Here is a 17,117-nt window from a genome sequence, read left to right as displayed (position 1 = left end):
AAGGCTGTTCTCCCTGTTTTTAAATATCTTGAACATTAATGTTTTCTTGTTTCTTTCTAATTGAATTTATTGGGGTGACATTGGTTAACAAAATTATATAGGTTTCAGATGTATGATTTTATAATATATTATCTGTACACTGTATTGTGTGTTCAGCACTCCAGGTCAAGTCCCCTTCTATCACCATTTATTCTCCCTTTCCTCTCTCTGTCTCCTCCGCCCCACTTTCCCTCTGGTAGTTTCCATATGATTTTCTGTGTCTATGAGTTTTTTTAAAACAATATAATTATGTTATATGTAACCTGATAGTTCATACAAAGACAAATTAAATTGCATCTCCAAAATATGTTTTTAAATTAAGTTAATGTCTGTATTAAATATAAGGCTCAGGCGCCAGAGCACTAGTAACTGTCAGGTATAGTTTAAATCATTTAAAAGGGGAGAGATTCAAGGCATTCAACAGAGAAATAGGTCATAGATTTTATTTTATTTTTTAATTCTTAATAGATGAAAAGAGTTATTTTAAGAGCTTCACATATATTAATTAATTTAATCTTAAAGCAAGATTTTACTAACCCATTTAATCATGTAGGTAGACACTATTATAACACAATTTAAAGAAGAAAAAAGACTCTTGCTGAAGTATAACATTATTTCTATATTAGGTTACATTTATATATAAGGTGTATGCACACACTTTCTATGTAAGGAAACTGAAGCACAGTGAGGGATGGGTTAAGGTCCTAGTCTCGTAGGGAGTGGCAGACTACTGTTTAATCAAGGACTTCTTGCTCCAGAATCTTCTTTTGTAACCAGTACAGTGGGCATTGTCTTTATAGATGAACATGTAATCTATTGCAGTCTTTTATAAAAATAAACTTTCTTTTAGGGTTTCTTGAAAGGTGATGCAAATCTGAACATATTCTTTCATTTATAGTAATTTCAAAATACTTACGGCTCTGTCTTCCCAACATCCTAATATTTCATCTTTACCATTATTCTCTTTACTATTCATTGTTTTCACATGGCAATCAAAATGTGCTTTGTACAACACAATGTAGTATCACTTTATTTTTATCAGAAAGCTTCAGGCTCCTCATTATCAATAAAAATTCCCTACTTTTTAGGCTGGCATTTAAATCCCGACAGCACGGCCCTCATCTCTTTTGCTTTTCCCCCAATCACATATTTATCACACGTGAAGCCCCTGCTCCTCCCGCCTGGTTCTGGTCTCTCATTCTGCCTTTAGCACACCGTGGGTATTTTTGTGATATCCTATTACTTGACATTGGGCCCTAAATAAACGGAAAAAACAAACTCTCATGACCTCTCACAATTACCTATTGTACCTTAATCCTACATTTCCCCATCTTCTTCAGTAACCTCAGTCTTCCACATTCTGATGGTAGTTACTGGCAGTGCCATTCTCCTGTTCTCACTGTGCCGTGCTTTTTTCTACCTACAATACTACCTAGTTTGTGGAAACTAGGCTGTGGAAATTTTGCCTTTATTTACAATTTCAAATTAAATGCCACTGATCCCCTGTTAGATAATCTCTCCTTGTAAATACTTATAAATACTTTGCCCTTTTATAAATAATACCTTGCCCTTTCCCTATGGGAATCATCACATGCTATCTGATTTTAATTATTGTTTGTGATTTCCTTTTATAGCTATTAAGCTTCTTAACAATGGAAACCTATAGTTCCTTGTACCACATAAGTCTTCCAATAAATACTTATCAATTTTCTTAAAGACAAATCATTATTACCCATTGCCAAATTAAATATTTTTCTATTTTAAATTTACATGACTGTTTAATTCCTAATCGTGTGTGGCTATTAGTCTTAAACTTTGTGGTATGAGAACCCTTTATTATATTGCATATTTTCATAGCATATAGCAAGATGATATGCTAATACCTAGTAAATATAGACAGGAGTCTGCTCTAGATTTGAGAAATTTCTATGAAGTGGTATAATAAATATTCATCATCATATATCCATTATGTTCATCACTATCTTTCTGTGTCTTTCCCAACTTCATCTCTCTCTTCTAATGAAATGAAAACCATTTACCTTTTTTTCTAATATCTATGTCTTGAGAAAGACAGAATTCCAAATATATGAGTTCTTGAAGTATATTTGCCATTGTCTTATATGAGAAAGTGAATTTTATTATAAGATTATATTGTTTTGTTTCCAAAATATATATTATAAAGTTATTGTGTTGCAAAACAAGCATAAAATAATGGAAACAGAACCTGAGAAATCAGTTCCTAACTTAATATTGCACTCTACAAATTGTAAATTACATAAATTATCATTTCCAAATATGTTTCTTCTATTTAAGTTACATCATTACATCACAATTTTATGCTGTTCTTTAAATTGTTCACTTTCAGAAGCTTAGAATACTTGCTTTAAGACATTGTCGAATGGGTAACGTGCACAGATCCAGAACAAATGCCCTCCCTGTGCTCCCGTCCACAGCCCTGTTTCCCAGGAGCCACTGCCAGTCTCAGTTTCTTCTGTTCTTTACAGAGGTATTTGCTCATAATTCCTTAAAAAAGAAAAATGGAGAAGGATAATTGTGATTCTTAAATTAGGGTCATTACAATTTTCTATTAGAATATTGTAGACTTAGTTTAAAATTATACTGCTTTTCCCTTATCTTTGTGTGTACCGGCAGTGCACTTAACTATTCCATAAATAAAGGACAGGAAGGAAGATCTGATGAAAGTGAGAAAAAAATAATTAAAGAAGGATGTGTGAAATTAATGTGTCTGATTTAACTTTTTATGATTTATAAGCTCAGGTTATAACTTTAGAACTTTTCTAATTATCCTGACTCTGGCAAGTTCACATTCATCCTTTTACATTTCTGGTGGAAGTTCAAATGGCATTTCTCTCTCCCGGGAATGTCATGATACAAATCAATGGTGCCTTAAAATTATGTGTTGGATTTGATTTTTGTATTCAACTTCTAGCCATTTCCTCTAAGATAATTGTCACTATAATTCTAACCTATAAAATATTTAATTTATTATGATATTGTGTATATTGTGGTTATTTTGTACAAACAATAATATCTTCAAGGAAGGAATTTAACCCTGATATATACAGGGTGGGGCAAAAGTAGGTTTAATTATTCATATGGAAAATAATAAAATACTAAGTAATAATACAAGAATAAACTCTGTGTTTCACATCTTCACAAGTATAAGCCTACTTTTGTCCCACCGTGTATTAGTATATACAGGGTCCAGCACAAATAACGCCCGCTTTTTTTTTACAAAATCTTTTATTACAAAAACCCTAACCATGTAATCTGTAACATAACAATATCACACTCAAGCACAGCATATGGCATTTTAGGTGAAATGTTCAAATTAAAAGTAGAAATTATTACACCCATATTATTACCCTACCAACCACACCCAAATGGGTGCTAATTTCTTCTGGACCCTGTATTTTTCTGTATGTGTATAAATATCCGATGAATGAGTTACAGAAGTAAATTTCAGAAAGTCCTTTTTATATCGTTTTTTCACATTTAAGTGACCCCATCCTCTGCAATACATCTCACAAACTTAGTTCTGTGGAGGCATGTCTGCATAAGGATACTCACATATGTTAATACTTGGAATGTAGTAGGTTACATGCATATATAATGTGCAGTTCTTAAAAATCTGGTAACAAAAATCATTCAACTTTGAGCCTAGTGAGGTATAGACATTGTTTTCTGTTTTCTACCCATGATATCAACTTTGTTAAAAGTTTTAGAATCTGAGACTCTGCATGTATAGGTCATAGTATTAATCCAGAATAACACAATTTTGTAAGAACTGAGAATAATATACACCTCAGTTGAGTTAAATGTGTATTATTTCTCATAAATTCGTTGGCCTTATGTATGAGTATGGGAGTTTTATTATTTACCTTATTTCGTTTAGTCAGAGATCAATGGCTGACATAGAAAACCAGGGAAAGTGCATTCTTGGGTGTAGTAATTTGAAATTTGTTTTTAGTAGTTACATGTTACATACAGTAGTCTTCCCTTATTTCACAGTTTAGCTTTTCACAGTTTCAGTTATCCATAATCAACCACAGTCCAAAAATACTACATGGAAAAATCCAGAAACAAACAACTTATGTTTTCCATGCTGTTAGGAATGGCGTGATGAAATGTCACACTCCTGCTCTTCCTCCCGTTTGGGACACGAATCATTCCTTTCTCCAGAATAGCTGCACTGGGTGTGCTACATACTTGTTGGTCACTGGTAGCTATCGCAGTTATCAGATCGAGTGCGCTCGTGTTGCGGGGACCCTTAGTTCGTTTCCTAATGGTCCTGAAGTGCAAAAGAGCGATGCTGGCAAAAACGAAGCGGTAGAGTGCTTCCTTTAAATGAAGAGGTGAGTACAACAAAATAAGATATTTTGAGAGAGAAAGAGAGAGACCACATTCACTTAACTTTTATTATAGTATGTTATTATAATTATTTTGTTTCATTATCATCATTAGTATCTGGCTGTGTCCAATTTATAAATAAATTTTGCCATAGGCCTGTATGTATAGGAGAAAACACAGTATATGTGTACAGGATGTGGTACTGACCGCGGTTTCAGGCATCTACTAGAGATCTTGGAAGGTATTCACCCCTGGATAAAAGGGGATTATAGTGCTATGGGTTTACATTTTTTTATTTGGCTTATTCACTTATATTATTTACTGTTGATGATTATACTATCTCTTGCTTTCAATGCTTTAAAAAGTCATAAAGCTTCAAAAGGACACATACTATGTTTATATTTTATTTCATATTTCACCCAATTAACACCTAGTTTAGTCCCTCACCTATGGTGGTATAAGACCTGCACCTCAGCCATTCATACTGAAACCTGAGTTATAGCCAAAATTATAGGAAACATAGATCTGCGGAGGGAGCATAATATTGATCAGCTGTAATTATCATCTATATGGCTTGCATTTTTAATTATATTATTATTATTTTAAATACTTACCTGAGGATATATTCATTGATTTTAGAAAGAGAGGAAGGTGGAAAGACAGAAAGAGAAACATCTGTGTGGGAGAGAAACACCCATCGGTGGCCACCCTGATGCATTCTGACTGGAGATCAAACCACGGCATAGGTGTGTGCCCAGACCAGGGATCGAACCGGGACCCTTCTGGCAGACTGGATGGTGCTCCAACCAACTGAGCCACCTGGCCAGGGCGAATTTATTATTTTTTAAAGTTGGTCACTAATCTATTACATTAATGTTTCCTACTCTACTTTTTAAGAAGAGGACCCTTTCTAAAAGAGAGCAAGAAAGGGACATAGGTGTAGAGGGGTAAAATATATCTAAAGCTTCATTAGATATAATGAAAGTTTATTCTGAGAAAAAAAAATTGAGTATCAGTATGTTCACCATACTACTCTATATTTTCAATGGATTTATATGTTTTACATTTATTTTAATAGTAGTTTGCTTACTATTATTATGTAAACTAGTTCCCATGTAGACAATTAACACATAAAGGCATTAACTTACTTAATCACATTAATTAATGACTTTAAACTAGTAGATGGATTAAATAAATAATCAATTAATTTGCCCTCTCAACTACATAAATTTATAATAACAAAACTGTTCTCTGGGTATTTTTGTACTCCATGAAGTTATGATCTCTTAGAAAATTAGAATAATAAATTCCTGGAGTTTGAGTATAAGTTCGAGATTTCAAAAGTGAGAGGGTTTTCTGGTCTCGTTTTTTTTCAAGAATGGGATAACTAAAGACCTCATTTATGTTCTAACAAATAATTCATGACAGATTCCAACGTAAAATCATAATTTATTCTTTTCAGTTTTTCCCATTTCAACATAATACATATACTATACACACGTGTACATGCATTTACACACATGTTCACATGCTGACATGGATACACATACACTGCCGACCTCTACATCTACTAGAAAAAAAATCACAAGTTAACATAATGTATCAAATAATTAAGTATATTTTTGTCCTTGGCCCATTTTTAGATTTCTAAACTGCTGCGCATTAATCTTTTGATTTGTAAGTGCTGAATAGTTAAGATTTTTTTTTTCTCTATGGAAAACACAATCAACAATAATGAAAAGGCTGAAAAGGCCTATAGGATATTCTTGGATTATTGCATATTTTAAAAAGAAAAAAAAAAACAGAATAAAGCTGCCTTAGAAATGCCTTTACATTTTCTTCCACAAAGCAAAAAATTTTATAAACAAACTTTTGCTTCTTGATTTTCAAGTAGATTATTTAGGATTCCTCTACTGCAAGATAAAGTAATTTTTTTAATTCAATTCTTGTAGTATTTTACCATATCATGAGGGGATGAATTTTAGCAATTAGCACATTTTGCATATCATGACAATTGCATGTAAATGTTTAGCAGGAGAAGAGTGGCCACTTCTTCCATTATTAGAAACTAAAATTTCGGAGGGAGCAAAACTCTGCTGTTTAACCTTGTTCTCCTCACTAGATCACCTCTGAGAAAACTGCAGACTTTGGACCCTCAGTCCTTGCTTCTGCAAAATCTTTTCTTCAAAACTGAGCTATAAAATTAACACATGTTAAGCTCAGACATTCAGGCTACGAGCTGGAGCTGGGAAAACATGTGGCTCCCGGTTTATTATGTTGAGCAGTATTTTAGTTTGCAAAGGAAATTTGGGAGGAACTTTTTAAGTTTGCTGCTTCAGCCATGCTCTTTCTATGTCTAATGTTTATTCTGCACAAACATTATGAATGAGAGTGCTGTGTTCCTTAAGGCTGAACATACAATGCTTTGATCATTTTACTCTTTGTAAATTTTCCCAATAAGCCAACATTGCTTCTCACTTCAAATTCAAACAGCTCTCTCATTGATTTTCATCTTTCTTTCTAATATAGTTTATCCCTCAATGTGGTAAAGTGGATGTTCTTTGCCATCCCCACTTCCTCTGGTTTCCTTTTTTTTTTTTCTGCATTATTTCCTATAGTTTTGTAGACATTGACAATAGCTTTTCATTTACCTTTCAGAAAATTCAACACTATCCTCTAATTTAAAACTTTTTAGAGTATACCTTCCCATCAATTAAGAGGATTAAAATAGTGAAAATACATTTTCCCTGCACTGTCTTTACTGAAGTATAAATATGTAGCCTACAATATTTTGCCCTTTTGCCTTCTTCACGTGGCAGTGATTTTACGTACTATAATTCAAAGTTGTATAAATTAGTAGCCAACTAAATAAAAATGCTTATCCTTAATAATAACTATTATTCATTATCATTGTGAAGTTTTGATGCAACCTTGACATATCTGTTTTGAACTGTAATTCATTCTTTTACATTTCTGTTAAAATTCTTAATTAAGTATAATAAGAAATCTAGTTTTCACTGCTTGAAATCATTGACTATGTTCATTATTTTAAAAAGTTAATAACATTAAACATTTAATAAATTGAGAAGAGAGTTTCACAATTGAAAAGTAAATGGTAAATTTAAAAATGATCATAATATATGATAAGATTTGCATAATTTGAATTCCAGCTTGTTTTTATTGAGCTAAGAAAATGATTCACACTTTGAACATAGTCTCGTTTGTAACATTTGACTATAACTATATAATTCTAGAATTACCTCTGTCAGTCAGTACCGCAAAGGAACTCAGCAAGATGTGCATAAGAATGCCTAATTAGTTAAAGTTCTTAATCCTTATTTTTGCAAAAAACTGTATGTAACTATTTCTGTTATTATGTGTTTAAATCGGAGAGAGATGGAGACTTAACAACTAAGGAGAGTGTACTCATAATTTAATTATAAATAGTTTTTCCTCCAGGAAAGCAGATTAAGGGTGACTCTGAAAGAGGGGTAAGGTTAGGGTGCTGACACAACTTCTTCTGATCTTTAGTTTCTTAAGGATTTTCTGTCATTTTATACTCCATTGCAGAGACAACAAACTATGTGTCACATCTATAAAAGATAGCATAAATATTCAGGAGACTCGTTTAAGCTTCTATGATGCAAGCTGAGACAAGGTTGACTTGGAGAAAAACAAAACACTAATATATACCAGAGATCACATTAAGCACATCTTCTATTGCAGCCACTTTTTTTTTTAACCAATTCCTAATGTATGAGATGAAAACATACAAACAACATCAACCAAAAAAGAAAAATCTGCTTCTGCATAAAGGCTAATGTACGTGGAAAATAATACACGTTGGGTTCATATACACCAAGAGGGCATGGTCATTTATTATTCATTAGTGTCAGCAGATAAGCAGATAACTATCACTGGAATCCCAGTGCGGTCTGATGGAACGCTGGCACTGACTGATGGACCCGCTCCTGAGAATATGCACAGGCAGACTGCTTAAGACAGTTCGACACATAAAATCATCCTGGACCTGATTGGACATGAAGAATCTTGTTGCTATTTTTCTTTACATTTAAGAAAACATTGCTCAGAATCAATTCACTTGAGTTAAGATTAATTTTAGATTTTTAGCATCACAATTATCAAGTAAGAATAATCACTGATCCGATTTAAAAAAAATCAGGTCTCTGGTGCTCTGGCTCACATCTGGAGAAAGAATTTTGATTTTGTTCATTCTGTCTTACAGAAACTTAAATAAATAAAATAAATACGTACAAATTTATGGTTGCTTTGAATATACATAGCTGAAATTATTGGAATTTTAGTTAGAGAAATGCTATTTACTTGAGAGAATAAAAGTTGAGTAATTGATGTACAGGGTATATGATATTAAACATAAAAGTGAACTGTGTTCTTGAATTTCTCCTGAATGACTGTCCACATTGTATATTTTTAATGGATTTCTCAACTACAGTGTGTGCTCATTTTATTGATAGTTGTTAATAATATATCAGAATGTTTGCAGAGATTTTAATTAAATTATTTTCAATTATAAATTATTAATTTCTCAATTTGAATGAAAGCATTAGCACTTGAAAATAATGTACAGAATTTTGAAATAACTTAATATATGGTTAATAGTTTTTATTTTAAAGTAGCAGAAAATGATCAAATTATATTTTGTCTGCAATTTAATAAAAGGATTAACTTGAATTATAACTTATGTACATACTTCATTTTTGTGAAATTTACTTTTATTTTCAGTTTTCATTTTTAGTACTCAGATTGTATATTTTATGTGTACACATATTTATTAGCTAACTGTAATTTTAGATACATAAATCTATTAAATTATATTTTGCTTGGAATAATGTTGAGAGTAATAATTATAATATTTTAGAGCTTCTTAGTTATATATAAATCTATACTCAAAATATTTTAAAAAATCTATTAGTAAAAACTTTTTATCATGTTTGCATATGCATATTTGAACATTTAAATTTGAGGTTAGGTAAGTTCTTTCACATTATTCAAAATCAATACTAATCTAACATTAAAACAGCTCGTAGCCTTTCAAATCAACGTGTAACTTATTATATTGTTACAGCATCTTTGTCGGATGGTAAATATTTTTATGTATTTCTTAGTCAGGGAAGGCTGTATTTCACAGTGTTAGCCACTAACAATAGAGCGCAAAATAGAGTTATGAAAATTATATAGAATGTTTTCAGGTTCATTCATTTTAAAATGTGGTTGTCAATAACTGCTTATATAAAAATGACTCAGAAGCACTTTTTTTCCTACCTACTGAATGGCTCTGCATAACACATTTTACAAGCTAGTGACCATCACATAAACATGTGATTTTGGTTTTCCCTTTAGAAGTATACATGGAGATTAAGAGTTAATTTCCACAGACAAATTACATTGGGAAACTGAGATAAACAGTTCAGCATTTTCTGTGCTGACATGATGTTTGCCTGCCTGATTGCATCCTTTCCAACAGACAGCAGAGATGCAATTACGAAGCAAGACATCTGTGCCAAGGTTTAGCTAGCCAAAAAGGGCAGGCCCTTGTGTTTGAAAGGTAGAGAACCAAATCGATGAAAATGTCTGGACCTGTTAGCGCCAATAAAGCTGAAGGCTACTGGGGAGCTCAGAGAGGGCCTTTTGTTGTAGCAATGGACAGAGACCCAAACTGTGACACTTTAGGGGAGCAGGGTCACCAAAGAAGATCATCCATCTTCTTCAGTGGCAGCTTTCTGTCAGATTCTAACCCTGTTCAGTGGAGGAACTAAGCCACTACTGTTGACACCAACAGATTCTCAGCCAAGTGTAAATGAAGCTAATATTCACTGACCTTATGCATAGCAAATGAAGCCCTGTGTGTCATTTGAGAAATAATGTTATCTGACACTTCAAAAAATGAATGATGGACTGAATGTGTTGAGTGTGTTTGTGTGTGTATGTGTGTTTGTTTTTCTTGGTCAAGAAAGGAAATATATATCCTTTAGCCTCTTGATATTTTTAGTTGATTTTCGCAGTAGCTACAGATTTACCACTTTGACAACAATTTAACTTTGTATTATTTTCACTACACATCAAGATGTTTTCACATGCAGAGCTTTACTCTACTGCAGAACAAGCTCTTATTTGGCTTCCTTTAGTTTCTGTAACAATGTGTAGTCACAGAAGAATAGACTCATTTTTTGCTAATAAAAGATATAAATTTCAAGGAAATTCTGAATTACTAGTTCACATTCAAAACATAATGAAGCAGACTGTATTTCTCTATGATTATAAAAAGTGGATCGCTCTTATTAGAGAGCAAGTCAGAATGACTTTATCATTTTAAAGCATTGCCAGAAAGCTCCTTTTCTCTTTAGTTGGTAATATCTGTTACAACCTAACAGACTATAGTCTATAAAGCAAGATTTTCCTATATTTTTCTTACTATATTTTAAATTGTATATTGTATATATTCTCACTCTGAAGGATTTTCCATAGTACTTAAAAAATCTCAGTACTTTAAAAAATCCATAGTACTTAAAAATTAGTCTTAAAATGTACCAGTGGTCATAAATGTCCATTATATCAACAATATTAAGTAGTTCTGTACAGTGTAACTAAAACATTACCACTGACAAAAATAGAACACCTGTGACAAATATAAAGCGATCATTTAAAGGCATGTGCGGGATTTCAGGATTTAGGGAAAAGACGTGTTAAAGCACAGTGTTGAATTTTCAGAGTTCCGTGGAAGGTGACTGACTGTCCGACATGGTGGATTTGATGAGAATCGCCAGGGTAGATCTGCATCTAATTGACATCAGTCATGTTTGAATGGAAAATAAACAGTTGTAACATTTTTGGAATCTGGGTATTGATTTTTTTCACCTCATCAGTCTTGTTTATTTATACTTATTAAAGGAGGAGACATGTTTTTTGTTCTATCAAACTTGAAAAGACAGCATTTGATTAGTAAGATACATTCTTCTTATTTATTTTTTGCAAGTAACTAAAATCAGATGAGATCATACACCAAGTTTTCTCCTGGCACTGGCAGTGTTCCGGAACCCAATCATACAAAGACACTAAACATGTGTTTAGTCAAATTCTTGGTTTTTACCCTCATATTTGTCTGAATCTAAGCACCCTTCTAAGGAAAATGATGCTCAAAGACTGGAGAGAAATTATCCCTGTAGATGGTAACTTCACTGATATCTGGCCTCACTCTCTCTCATCAGTTATCTCCTACAGGATTTTAAAATGATGTACATATGAGTTGCAAGTATTAGAGTTGTAGCTTTGTTTATGAATTGTATGCACTATCTGCACATACAGATGTTAAATTCAGTCAATGCATCAATTACTTTCAAAACAGTACTTTGACAAAGAGTAACTTCGTAAGTTTTGTTGTTAGTAGTGTTGGCGGTGATGGTGGTAGGGGGTGAACTAAATTAAGCTTATTTTCAAATATCTGGAATTGCATTACTTTTGTACAAAGAATCCTCCAAATAAATCAAATGGACACAAATATACATGAACATACTCCAGAGATGATAGCAGCCTCCTACTAGTGTTTTCTCTGAATGATCTACTACACAGTGTAGTAACTCCTTTATAAACATTTTTGAAAAGCTCCCAGGAGTACAGATAGAATTTTGCATAAGATTTTTACATTATGTTGTCATAGATTTTCTTGATTTCTTCAGAAATAGCATTCAAAGAGTTTCTATAGTTGAGGAAAATAAGGAAGAATTGGTGAAAGGCCAGTAGATTTTGCTTCATGGAATTACTAGTTAATGGATTTAGGTGCTTGCGTCTGAACTGGAAGGCCATTTGTGCATTATGATCTGCAGGAGTCAGATTAAATTAGAAACGCTGAAACAGAAGTGTCATTTCATGCTGCTGTTAAGTCTCAGCCCCTTTGCCCTTAGAATTTACAGAGTTCACTCCAGTTAAGTCCTGCGAGCCCAGTGTAGGGTTGTTTAAATATGTGAGTCAGTGTGTTCTGGTGTCATAAAAGGCTTCTGGTAACTTTCTAAAGTTTTTCTTTGTTGAATCATTTGAACCAGTGGTGTCATCTCACAGGATTTCTCGCATTATTCTTAGAGGCATTATTTGGATTAGAAACTTCTTCGAGACCAGGAAAGCACTAAACATCACTCATGTACTAATATAACAGTCATTAATTAACATTGCTCAACCTTTACTAGGCACTATATTTATATAAATACTGATTACATTTCAGATTTTAGGAACCAAACAATGCCTGAAATAATTGGGACTCCTAGATTGCTGCCAGAAAGCCACAATTTCTGAGGGCAATAGTTTGAAGGAAAAAAAAGGCCAGTAGAGAATTATTAAAGATGACTAAACAAGTCATGTCACCTGAGTATAAATTATGATATTCTAGAACAGGATTTAAAATGAACTTTAAGAACCTTTAAGTTCAGTCGGACTGTAGAGTCAAAGCATCCTTTCCCAGAGTTGATTGTTATTATTGCCATACATTGTTAGAAGAAAGGAGATATTTTGTCCTAACTAGTATTGGTTATGTGATCTATAAAGTAAGAGATTGCTATCAATTATTCAATAAATAAGTTTATGTAAATGTTAAACAATGATTCCCAATAAAAAATCTGTTTCTATTCATTTTCAAAGAAAACTTGACATTTTAGATAAAAATTTGCAATTTTACCATTTTGTTATTTATTTTTATTTAATCTTTACTGTATTTTTTTCCATTTAGTGTATTACCATTTAGTCCCCTTATACACCCTGTCCCCACAGACCCTACCTACATGGGGAATATATGATATCAAAATAGACATGTTTTTAAAATAATAAATGATGACTTATTATGTGAAGGAGGGCCTGTCATGCTTATATTTTTTAATATGAAGGAAATTACTCTACATTTGCCCTCCTTTCCCCACAGTCTCTTCCTTGATAGTGATTTTATGTACTGTGTTAAAATATAAGTGTTACTTTTGTGTCATGAAGAAACAATTTATGGAAGAATCCAGTAAATGGGTAGTATTGAATTTTGAACGCTTTCTGTTTGTTTATCCTGTTTTAAAAGGCACAGAAAAAATGGGAGCAGTTATTTGTACTGTAATCAATTAGAGAATGAATCATTAAGTGAATAGTGCATCTCTCACTGAAATTCATGGGAGCTGTTTTTTCCTTTCTGTCAATCTGGAGGAAAAAATAAACCAGCATTTCCAATACTTGGGCTGACATTTCACAGGACAACTGAAAAAGTAGCCATTCCTTTGAGGGCATGGCTGATTTTATTCCTCATTCTTACTGTGGTCCAGGGATCAAGGATTTCTGGCGAAGTTTGACTTACGCTGGAGGTCAGGAAAAGTGGGTGATTTTCACGTTCTGTACCTGCAGATCTCTGAAGCTGTGTGCAGATTGGAGTTTACTCTGCACTGCTTTGTCAGCATGGCCGTGGCTTTTTTTGACAGTTGCAAAAGAATCCTGAGATGGGAGGATTTGGGTGTAAAAATTGCTTTTTCTGTAGAGAAGGAGACTACAATATAATTTTTAAAAATTTAGATTGTAACATATAATTTTGAAAAATCTTGATTGTATCATTTCATATTGAAGAAAATTCTTTAATGCCAATTTATGCTCCAAAGTTTAACCATTATATTGGGTTTAAATGCAATCAGAATTCAGACCTTGGGTTTTTAGTTTTTAGATTTTCTATCTCTTAAACCATGAGTTTAATTTTTATTATATTTTTAATTAGCTAGAAGTTTAATGAGGAAGAAATAGGTTAGAATAGTGGATTATTTTATTCTGTTGCTCTTTTTAGCTAGTTAAATAAATAACCAATTTTCTCTTTTTTCCATTTCTCCCTCTCATCCTTCCACATTTCCTTCTGTTATATATTTATACTCATAAATATAAATTGTTCATTAGTATATAGGTATATTCATAAATATATAGACAGTTTTCTCAGGTCCACAGGCTTTGCAGTAAATCCTCTCTTATCTGTATTTTTTCTTTGTGACTGAGGAATTTGTTCCTTGAGTTCTGCCCTATTCATGCTACTTCCCTTAGGCCCTCTTCTCTGTCTTGCTCTACCAAGCCATAAAAGTTGACACATGAGGGTCGAGATGCTCTATTTCTTCTTGGTAGCACTATATAATTACGTCTCACCATTTGAATTCAGGAAGTATTTTCTAGTTTCTTCGATTGCCAAATGTCTGTTTTTGTTTATTCCTTAAACAGTGGAGTCACATTAATAGTTTTTCAGGTGAAGATGACAGTGAAGTTTCCATTCATGCTTTTCTACATGTAGCGACCTTTCTTACCCTCAGGAAGAGATGCTTGTTTTGGAATCTCTACAAACCTCTGGAGAGTTAGTACTTGCTATAAAGTTCCAGGGGGATTGTTCTCATTACAGTGTACTCATATCAAGGCTACAAGTACTAGTAGGCTAGATTTAAATATTCGTTGACAATTTAAGTGATTTCCAAAGTGTAATGCATTTTACTGAAAAAAAAAGTTGAAACTGACAAGGCTATAACATATCAGCAGATTAGGAATTCACCAATGCTGCATGGAGAGTAGATGATCAAACAAAATAGAATTGGTGTTAACAAGAATTCAGTACTAAAAACACTGTTAGGGCTAGGTGCTTGGAATATAAAAACAATTTAATTTAGTTCAGCAAACACTTTTTGAGTGCTTTTTGTTTATAGATTATTATGATAAATATATTAGTGAGAGATAAATTTATATGAGTTTATAGATTGCCAAAAATACTCTAAATTAATAATGTTAACAATTGAGCAGTAAATGTTGAACTACATTTGATAAATAAATTTACACCTTATAATTTTTTTCCTATTAAAATGTCTAACCAGCCCTGGTCAAATAGCTCAGTTGGCTAGAGCATTCTACCAACATACCAAGGTTGTGGGATTGAACCCATGAATGCATAAATAAGTGGCACAACAAACTGATGTCTCTTTCTCTCTCTTTCTCCTTCTCTCCCCTCCTCTTTCTAAAATAAATAAATAAAAAGTTAAAATGTCTAACCAACAGAAAAGTACAAAGAATAGCCTAAGAACACTAATGGTCTCCAGACTCTTCAGACTCTAAAGTCAGACTTCAGACTTTAAATATCTTTAAAATATTGCCACATTTTTATTCGTTCCCCCTTCTTCACTCTTGTGTGTATATCATATATTTTTATATATCATATATTTAGATATATTTTTCCTGGCTGAACCATTTAAAAGTAAGTATCTCTTAAATACTCTAGCATTTTTCCCAAAACAAAGACATTCTTCTATATAATACTATATGTCAAATGAAAGAACTTTATTTTTAATTACATTTTATTGTTTATGCTATTACAGTTGTCCCAAATTTCACCCTTTTGTCTACCTCCACCAAGCATCTCTCCCCCCAACACCCTCAGGTCATCCCCACACTGTTATCCATGTCCATGGGTTCTGCATATAAGTTCTTTGGCCACTCTTCCCTATGCTGTACTTTATATCCCCATGAGTATTCTGTAACTACCAGTTTGTACTTCTTAATCCCTTCACGTTTATCACCGAAATGTTCTCTGTATCTACGATTTCTGTTTCTGTTCTACTTGTTTTTTTTTTTATTCAATTGGTGATGGATATGTATTTATTGCCATTTTATTGTTCATAGTTTTTCTCTTTTTTAAAAGACTTTATTTATTTATTTTTAGACAGAGGGGAAGGGAGGGAGAAAGAGAGGGAAACATCTGTGTGTAACCTACTTGTGACCTGGCCTGCATCCCAGGCATGTGCCCTGACTGGGAATTGAACAGGCGACCCTTTCGTTTGCAGGTGGATAGTCAATCCACTAAGCCACACCAGCCAGGGCCTGACCTTCTTCTTAAGGAAGACCCTTTAACATTTCATAAAACGCTGGTTTGGTAATGATGACCTTATTTAGCCTTTTCATGTCTGGGAAGCTCTTTATCTTTCTTTCTATTTTAAATGATAGCTTTGCAAGGTAGAGTAATCTTGGTTGTAATTCCTTGCTTTTTATCACTTTGAATATTTTTTGCCAATCCCTTTTAGCCTGCAAGTTTCTTTCGATAAATCAGCTGACAGTCTTATGGGGTTTCCTTTGTGAGTAACTAACTGCTTTTCCCTTGCTACTTTTAATATTCTCTCTTTATATTTAACCTATGACATTTTAATCATGATGTGTCTTACAGTGGGCCCTCTTTCAGTCCATATTGTTTGGGACTCTTTGTGCTTCCTGGACTTGAATGTCTATTTTCTCCTCAAATTTAGGGGAGTTTTCTTTCATTATTTTTCAAGTGGGTTTCCAATTTCTCGATCTCTCTCTCCTCCTTCCAGTACCACTATGAAAAGAATATTGGTATGCTTGAAGTTGTCCCAGAGGCTCTGTACTACCTTCATTTTTTTAAAATTCTTTTTTCTTCTTGCTGTTCTGATTGGTTGTTTTTTGCTTCCTTGTGTTCCAAATCACTGATTTGATTCTTGGCTTCATGCATTCTACTGTTGATCCCCTGTAAATTGTCCTTTATTTCAATTAATGTGTCCTTTGTTCCTGACTGGATCTTTTTCATGCTGTTGAGGTCCTCACTAAGTTTCCTGAGCATCCTTATAACCAGTGTTTTGAACTCTGCATCTGATTGATTGCTTTTCTCCATCTTGTTCAGTTCTTTT

At 33.1% G+C, this 17,117-nt stretch overlaps 1 protein-coding gene across 7 annotated transcripts in view; it reads left to right on the top strand.

Moving 5' to 3' along the window:
* Positions 1 to 17,117, top strand: part of EPHA7 (EPH receptor A7) — a 169,010-nt gene that overhangs the window by 14,906 nt on the left and 136,987 nt on the right. The window contains exon 4 of one of the 7 annotated variants that reach the window (XM_045188602.3): positions 5,050 to 5,258. The exons of the other annotated variants lie outside the window; for them this stretch is intronic. Within the exon in view, the coding sequence (XP_045044537.1) occupies positions 5,050 to 5,123 (74 nt within the window). The 3' untranslated portion in view covers positions 5,124 to 5,258. Of the gene's footprint in view, positions 1 to 5,049; positions 5,259 to 17,117 lie in introns of those variants that run through there. 7 annotated transcript variants of the gene reach the window in all.

The sequence above is a fragment of the Desmodus rotundus genome, chromosome 11 (genome assembly GCF_022682495.2).
Source record: "Desmodus rotundus isolate HL8 chromosome 11, HLdesRot8A.1, whole genome shotgun sequence".
Taxonomy (NCBI): Eukaryota; Metazoa; Chordata; class Mammalia; order Chiroptera; family Phyllostomidae; genus Desmodus; species Desmodus rotundus.
This window is presented reverse-complemented; position numbering and strand designations above follow the sequence as displayed.